The sequence below is a fragment of the Psammomys obesus genome, unplaced genomic scaffold (genome assembly GCF_907164565.1).
Source record: "Psammomys obesus unplaced genomic scaffold, mPsaObe1.curated_primary_1811, whole genome shotgun sequence".
Classification (NCBI taxonomy): domain Eukaryota; kingdom Metazoa; phylum Chordata; class Mammalia; order Rodentia; family Muridae; genus Psammomys; species Psammomys obesus.
Window position 1 is genome coordinate 1 of NW_026595657.1, and position 7,476 is coordinate 7,476.

Here is a 7,476-nt window from a genome sequence, read left to right on the forward strand (position 1 = left end):
CTCCTCGGTTGCCGCGTCATCCTTATCGGCGAAGGCTGCGCGCGACAAGTGGTGCCGAAACCCGGGAAGCCGCCGAACCCGGGTAGAGGGACAGCTTTGAGGACCCCGACTGCTCGTCGGAAAGAGGATCCAAGCCAGTGACCTGAGAAACTCCGGAGACTTTTCAGCAAGGTATGATTTCTGTGGTCTGGGTGATTCCGTTTCTCGTTGTTAGTCTCGTTTTCGTTCTTTTCTGTTGTCTGTGTCTTAATTGTGGGAAACGGGATACGGTTTGTATTCGTCCTTTTTGCGACACTGCATAATTTGGCTGTAATCCTCAAGTAGATAACTGAGTTGCCACACCCTCCCCTGTAGATAAAGGAGCAATGGAATAAGCCGCTTCTAGAAGCAGCGCGGGCGCTGTTGAAACAGAAGGAGCTTAAGGTCCCAGATCTGGTGTTGCAGAACTTTCTCAAAGAAGTAGATCGAGTGGCTCCCTGGTTCGTTCTCTCCGGGTCCCTTACGGAAGGATCATGGAGCAAGCTAAGTGGGGATCTGACACGAGAAAAGGAACAGGGGACCCTAAGACCAGGGGTATGGCCACTGTATAAATTGTTCAAATCGTGCATTAAGGATGAGAGGTGCAAGGAAAAGATCAAGGAAGGCCAGCGGGTCTTGTCAGACCATCAGGATAGTGTATCAGAAGCTGAAAAGGGTAAAGAGGCTAATAAAAGGAAGAAGCCTTCTAAGAAAAAAGAAAAGAAAAGTCATGAGAACAAGGATGTGTTAACCAAGCTAGCTAAGTTAGAAAAAAGGGCAGCACAACTTGCAAAGAAGGAAGAGGAGCTTGAAGATAAGGCAAAAAGATTGCAACTCTTACCAACCCCGCAAGAAAAAAAGGATGAGGATGAAAAACCTAAATTATATCCGCTCCTCACTGAGTTCAAAAATTGCACTCTATCATCTTCTTCTGAAGGGGAGGATGAGCAGGAGTCATCTGACTCTGAGGAGTCGGGTCTTGACCCTGCTGAGCAGGCAGAGTTAGATGAGGAAGCTGCAAAATATGAGGAAGAGAGATATGGCCCCGTCCCGCCTTATTCACCTGGGCGTGGCTCTGTAGCTTTTAAGTGCAGTACAACAGCTCCTCCCTATGAGGAAGTGGAAAAACACACAGGATCAGGAGGAAGGCCGTCACGCATTCCTGAAAAGGAAGTTAGAAAGATACAAGCAGCATTTCCTGTATGGGAAGATGCTCAAAATCAGAGGCAATATGCTCCTCTAGATTTGAAACAACTGAAGACATTGGTGGAGGCAGTACAGACGTATGGTATCAGTGCCTCTTTTACCTTGGCATTGGTAGAGAGGCTAGCTGCTGATGCTATGACTCCTGCTGACTGGAATAATACCGTGAAGGCATGTCTCTCTATGGGTCAATATCTTGATTGGAGAGCAATTTATCAGGAATTATGCATGGCTCAGGCTAGGCAGAATGCAACTAATCAGCACCCTCAATGGAATTATGATATGCTTACAGGTCAAGGTCAATGGGTTGTTAATCAGTCAATGTATCCTGCTGAGGTGTACCAACAGATCAACAAGGCAGCTGTTCGTGCCTGGAGGAGTTTACCAAATAAGGGACAGGTTACCGGAAATTTGACAAAGATTATACAAGGAGCTACAGAGCCTTTTTCAGACTTTGTGGCTAGAATGATGGAAGCAGCAGGAAGAATATTTGAGGACCCTGAGGGCGCAATACCGTTTGTGGAGCAATTAATTTTTGAGCAATGTACCAAGGAGTGTAGGAATGCCATTACTCCCTGGAAAGGAAAAGGAATAAACGCTTGGATGAAAGCGTGCAGAGAGATAGGAGGTCCACTGTCTAATCAGGGCATCGCAGCTGCGGTATTATCAGCTTAGAAGGCTGCAAATGCAAAGTGTTTTAATTGTGGAAAGATGGGTCATATGAAAAGGCAGTGTCGGGCGCCAACTGCGACCCCTAATGCTCAGCCTGTCAAACAGCCAGGGTTGTGCCCAAGGTGTAAAAAAGGAAAGCATTGGGCAAATGAATGCAGGTCTGTTAAGGACAATCAGGGGAGGCCCCTTCCGGAGCGCTCTACTGAGCAGCCAAAAAACGGGAACAGGGGCCCCCGACCCCAGGGCCCAAGACAAATGTATGGGGCCATCCAGCAGACACCCTACCAATCAAAAGGGTTTGTGAAGATGACTCCATCCGGAGAGCAACCTCCGGATCAGCAGGATTGGACTTGCGTGCCACCACCAGAGCAGTATTGACACCTATAATGGGATGTCAGCCTATACCTTCAGATTTAGCAGGCCCCTTGCCAGAGGGTTCAGTGGGACTGATAATTGGCCGCTCATCTGCCACCTTAAAAGGATTGCAAGTTCATCCAGGAGTCATTGATCAAGATTTCACAGGACAAATTCAAATGTTATGTTCCTCCCCTAGAGGGATTAGTGCCATCTCGCCTGGGGACAGAGTGGCCCAACTTTTGATCTTACCCAGTTTACATCAGAACTTCCCAAGTGATAAAACTACTCGAGGAGAAAAAGGCTTTGGTTCCTCGGGAGGACAGCATATGTTCTTGTCATTGGGTATGCAAGAACGCCCTATGATGAGTTTGATAATAGAAGGGAAAACTTTTCAAGGTCTATTGGACACTGGAGCAGATACCAGCATAATTTCTAAAACTTGGTGGCCGTCGCGATGGCCTCTTATTCTATCATCTCAATCCCTACAAGGGTTGGGATATGAAAATGCTCCTCAAAAGAGTGCGAAGACTTTGCATTGGCAAAATGAGGAAGGAAAAAGGGGCATGTTCGCTCCTTATGTGCTACCTCTTCCCATTAATTTATGGGGAAGGGATGTGTTACAACAATTGGATTTTACCTTAACTAATGAATACTCTCCTCAAAGTCAACAAATAATGAAGAACATGGGATGTGTTCCAGGTAAAGGACTGGGTAAATGCCTGCAAGGACGCACTAGCCCTATCCCAACCTCGGAAAAGAAAGATAGAACAGGCCTGGGTTTTTCCTAGGGGCCACTGAGGAGGCGATTCCCATTCCCTGGACTACAGAGGACCCAGTTTGGGTTCCTCAGTGGCCTTTAACCTCTGAAAAGCTTGCAGCAGCTGAGCAGCTAGTTCAAGAGCAGCTCAGCCATGGCCATATTGAGTGCTCACAGTCACCTTGAAATACTCCCATCTTTGTCATTAAGAAAAAATCTGGAAAGTGGAGATTGTTGCATGATTTAAGAGCTATAAATAAACAAATGCAGGTTATGGGGCCAATTCAGAGAGGCCTACCATTGTTGTCTACCCTTCCTGCGAACTGGAATTTGGTAATGGTAGATATTAAAGATTGTTTCTTCTCTATTCCCTTACACGATCAGGATAGAGTTAGGTTTGCATTTACCTTGCCTAGTGTAAATCATGAACAACCTGATAAGAGGTATCAGTGGAAGGTCTTACCTCAGGGAATGGCCAATAGTCCAACCATGTGCCAACTCTATGTGGCCAACGCTATTCAGCCAGTTAGAAATCGGTTCCCTGCTATTAAGGTATGTCATTATATGGATGACATCTTGCTATGCCATGCTGAGCAAGCATTACTGCAACAGGCGTTTGAGATGTTGTCCGCTAACCTAAAACAAAAGGGTTTGTACATAGCACCTGAAAAGGTACAAGAGGGAGAGATCGGTAATTTCCTTGGCTCAACTATTTATCCTAGACGCATTAGACCTCAAAAGATTACCATTAGGAGAGATGTGCTCAACACGCTTAATGATTTTCAAAAACTTTTGGGCGATATTAATTGGCTAAGGCCTTACTTGAATTTAACTACTGCAGAACTTAGGCCTTTGTTTGCCATCCTTGAAGGAGATTCAGCCATTACCTCTAGTAGGCAGCTTACAGCGGAGGCTGCTGAAGTATTAACTAAGGTGGAAGATAGGCTTAAGGAAGCCTCTTTAACTCGGCTGGACCCCTTCAGTCCATTCCATTTATGCATTATCCCATCACCACAGCAACCCACCGCAGTCCTATGGCAGCAGGGACCTTTGCTTTGGATTCATTCTCAGACATCTCCAGGAAAGGTGTTAAGTCATTACCCAACTCAAGTTGGAGAAATAGCCTTAAAGGGTGTTCAATCAGCCCTGACTCATTTTGGCTGTGAGCCAGCATCTATTTTTGTGCCATACACCGCTCATCAAGTAGGGGTGTTATGTGCCACTTTGGATGTGTGGGCAATTCTTCGCTGCACCTTTACTGGTAATATAGATAATCATTATCCTAAACATCCATTGTTGCACTTCTCTTTAACTAATGCATTTATTTTTCCAAGAGTTACACAAAGCCAACCTATTGTAGGGGCTATTGATGTGTTTACTGATGGCTCAAAAACTGGCATAGGGAGTTATGTTGTGGGTGGACAATCATTTCAAAAGCAGTTTTCATTTTCCTCCCCACAATTGGTTGAATGTGCAGTAGTGGCTGAAGTTCTAAGGAACTTCTCTCAGCCCTTAAATATTGTTTCTGACTCACACTATGTGGTGGGAGCAGTAAAAATTCTAGAGACAGTGGGATTGATTTCTTCTAAAAGTACTGTGGCAATATTATTTGATGAGATACAACATATTATTAGGAATAGAGCAAATCCTTTCTTCATACAGCATATGAGAGCTCATACTTTGTTGCCTGGACCTATGACAAGAGCTAATGATTTAGCAGACAAGGCTACCAGAGCAATTTGTCTTGCATTAAATCCTGTAAAAAATGCCACCTCCTTTCATGAATTGTATCATGTTCCAGCTGATACGCTCAGGCTGAGATTTGGCGTCTCTCGCGCAGAAGCTCGGGAGATAGTTTTAAAATGCGCCAGTTGCGCGGAGTTTCGGCCATCACCCAACATTGGAGTCAACCCCAGAGGTCTTAAGCCATTACACATTTGGCAGATGGATGTTACTCATGTTCCTGCCTTTGGCAGACTTAAATATGTACATGTATCTGTTGATACATGCTCAGGAGTGATTCATGCCACTCCCCTGTCAGGAGAAAAAACGGCTCATGTCATTACCCACTGTCTGGAGGCCTGGGCAGCCTGGGGCAAGCCACGTCAGCTAAAAACTGATAATGGCCCTGCTTATGTATCTAAGGTTTTTCAACAGTTCTGCCAAAAAATGGAAGTTCATCATGTAACAGGATTGCCTTATAATCCACAAGGGCAAGGCATGGTAGAACGGGCAAATGGTGTTTTAAAGACTTATGTGCAAAAACAGAAGGGGGGACTCTGCCCCATTACAATGGGACAGAAAGCAACCATATCCCTTGCTTTATTTACTTTAAATTTTTTGAAATTGGATTCGTGTGGGCGGTCTGCTGCAGACAGACATGCTGACCATGCCTCCTCAAATGAGCTGGTAAAATGGAAAGATGTGCTTGATAATCAATGGAAAGGACCGGATCCTATTTTAATAAGATCCAGGGGAGCTGTTTGTGTTTTCCCACAGGACCAAGAAAATCCGATTTGGGTTCCAGCGCGGCTGACCAGAGTGGTCAAGCAAGATGAGCCTGATCTTAACCCTGATCCTGATCTTGAGCGGAGTGCAGATGGACCTGAAGGTGGAGACCCAGGAGATCCGCTGGGGGATCCTATCAACATTCCCACGACCAATGCCAGTCATGTATGATGCACTAGTCTTCCCCCGTTTCTTTACCACCAATGACTCCATTGGGCTACCATATTTGCCAATGTCTCAGGACATAGCCCCTATACCAGACAACAACACCCAGCCAAATAACGGCAGTCTTTGTTTTACAACCAACCAGACTCATGCTGACTCATGTATAAAGCTAGGAAATTTTTCTTATGCCAAGTTAGGAAAAGAGACCATCAGGAATCGTACATCTTCAGCTAATGCTACGGTCCTTTTTGGATGGTGGCCACAGCACGGTTCATCTTATGGGAGCAATGAACGAAAGCACCAACCTCAGTACGCCCCCTTCTGCACTGGCCGGCATGCGGACTCTTCAATTATTTTCCCATGGACGGGCTGTCAGAGTCGCAGAGCGCATCTGCTCGAAAATGGACTCTTCACCTTTTCACCCTTGGAAGGGTATGGAAATTACACCGAAATGAGTCCCTGGAATTACCCCACCAATCCCTTTAATATTTGGCTGCTGTGTGGTGTTGGTGGCAGTTGCACAGATCTCTCACCCATGGTCACCATTTTGGGTGGAGCGACAGCTACTACCACTCTGCTTGCAAATGTCAGACCTGGATCCATATCCGCGACGGAATTAGGAGGACTAAAGTCGGTGGAGCCCACCCCAGTTTGTGTTTGGCCTCCATTTGTTTGGACAGTTTGTAATTATACTGGATGTTTTTATGCTCTGTGTTGGAATGCTAGTGAGTATGACTTGGCTACTGTAGCCCACATGCCCCGTTTTCTGCCTATTCCAGTGAGGACTAGTAGTTCTTTGGCCCTATTTCGTCAAAAGCGTGATTTTGGTATCACCGCAGCAATAGTGGCTATTATAGCCACTGCGGCGGTTGGAGCCTCCCTGACTATATCAGCCTTAGCATTAAATGGCCAGGTTGCCACGGCTCATACCCTCAATAATTTGTCAGCATCAGTTAGTGAAGCGATAGATATACAGGCTTCCATGAACAATCAGTTAAAAGGAGGATTAATGATAGTTAATCAACGTATTGATTTGGTTCAAGAACAGCTAGAGATTTTGTGGCAGCTGGCTCAGTTGGGATGTGAAACTACATTACCAGGAATTTGTGTAACTTCTGTTCCATATAACAGGTTTACTAAGGCTGCAAATTTATCCATAGAATTGTCTCGTTTGCTGCAATCTAATTGGTCCGCCGAATTTGATGAGACAATAAGAAAATTACGCCTAGCAATTGTTCAAATTAATTCCACTCGCCTAGACGTTTCCATTACTCAAGGATTGTTTAATTGGGTGTCCTCCGCCCTCTCCTATTTTAAGGAGTGGGTTGGAGTGGGAATGTTTGGAGTAACCCTGTTTGCAGGACTGCTCCTCTGTTTTTGGTTGCTCTGCAGATTCAAGAGACAACAACATCTTAAAAATGTGGCCATGGTGCAGGCTATGCTGGCTGTGGAACAGGGGGCATCCCCCCAAGTTTGGCTTAACTTGCTCAACCGTTGAGACTCTGTCTAGAACTTATGGCACCCCTGAAGGGCACAGGTTCCCATTGCACCGGGATGCTGTTCTGGACAGACCTCTGCACTCCCCAGGGCTCGGGTTCCCATTGCACGGGGCTAAGGGTGCAGAGGGTCTCCTACACTGTGTAAACTCCTTGATCGCTGATGCTGTTGGCTCAGCAGGCTGATCGGTGACCTCATGGTGTGTTAATTTTTCTGGTTGAAATGGCCTTTAATTAATAAAAAAGGGGGAGATGTCGGGAGCCGCTCCCGCCACTACAAGGTGGCGCCGGTCTCCTGCT

The 7,476-nt window shown here is 45.9% G+C and overlaps 1 protein-coding gene across 1 annotated transcript; it reads left to right on the forward strand.

Moving 5' to 3' along the window:
• Positions 1-6: 6 nt before the first annotated feature.
• LOC129685832 (uncharacterized) lies at positions 7-7,462 on the forward strand. The gene is made up of 2 exons (XM_055619339.1): positions 7-171; positions 5,507-7,462. Exon 2 carries the CDS (start codon positions 5,562-5,564, stop codon positions 7,176-7,178), a length of 1,617 nt encoding a protein of 538 aa, XP_055475314.1. The 5' UTR covers positions 7-171; positions 5,507-5,561; the 3' UTR covers positions 7,179-7,462.
• Positions 7,463-7,476: the final 14 nt, after the last annotated feature.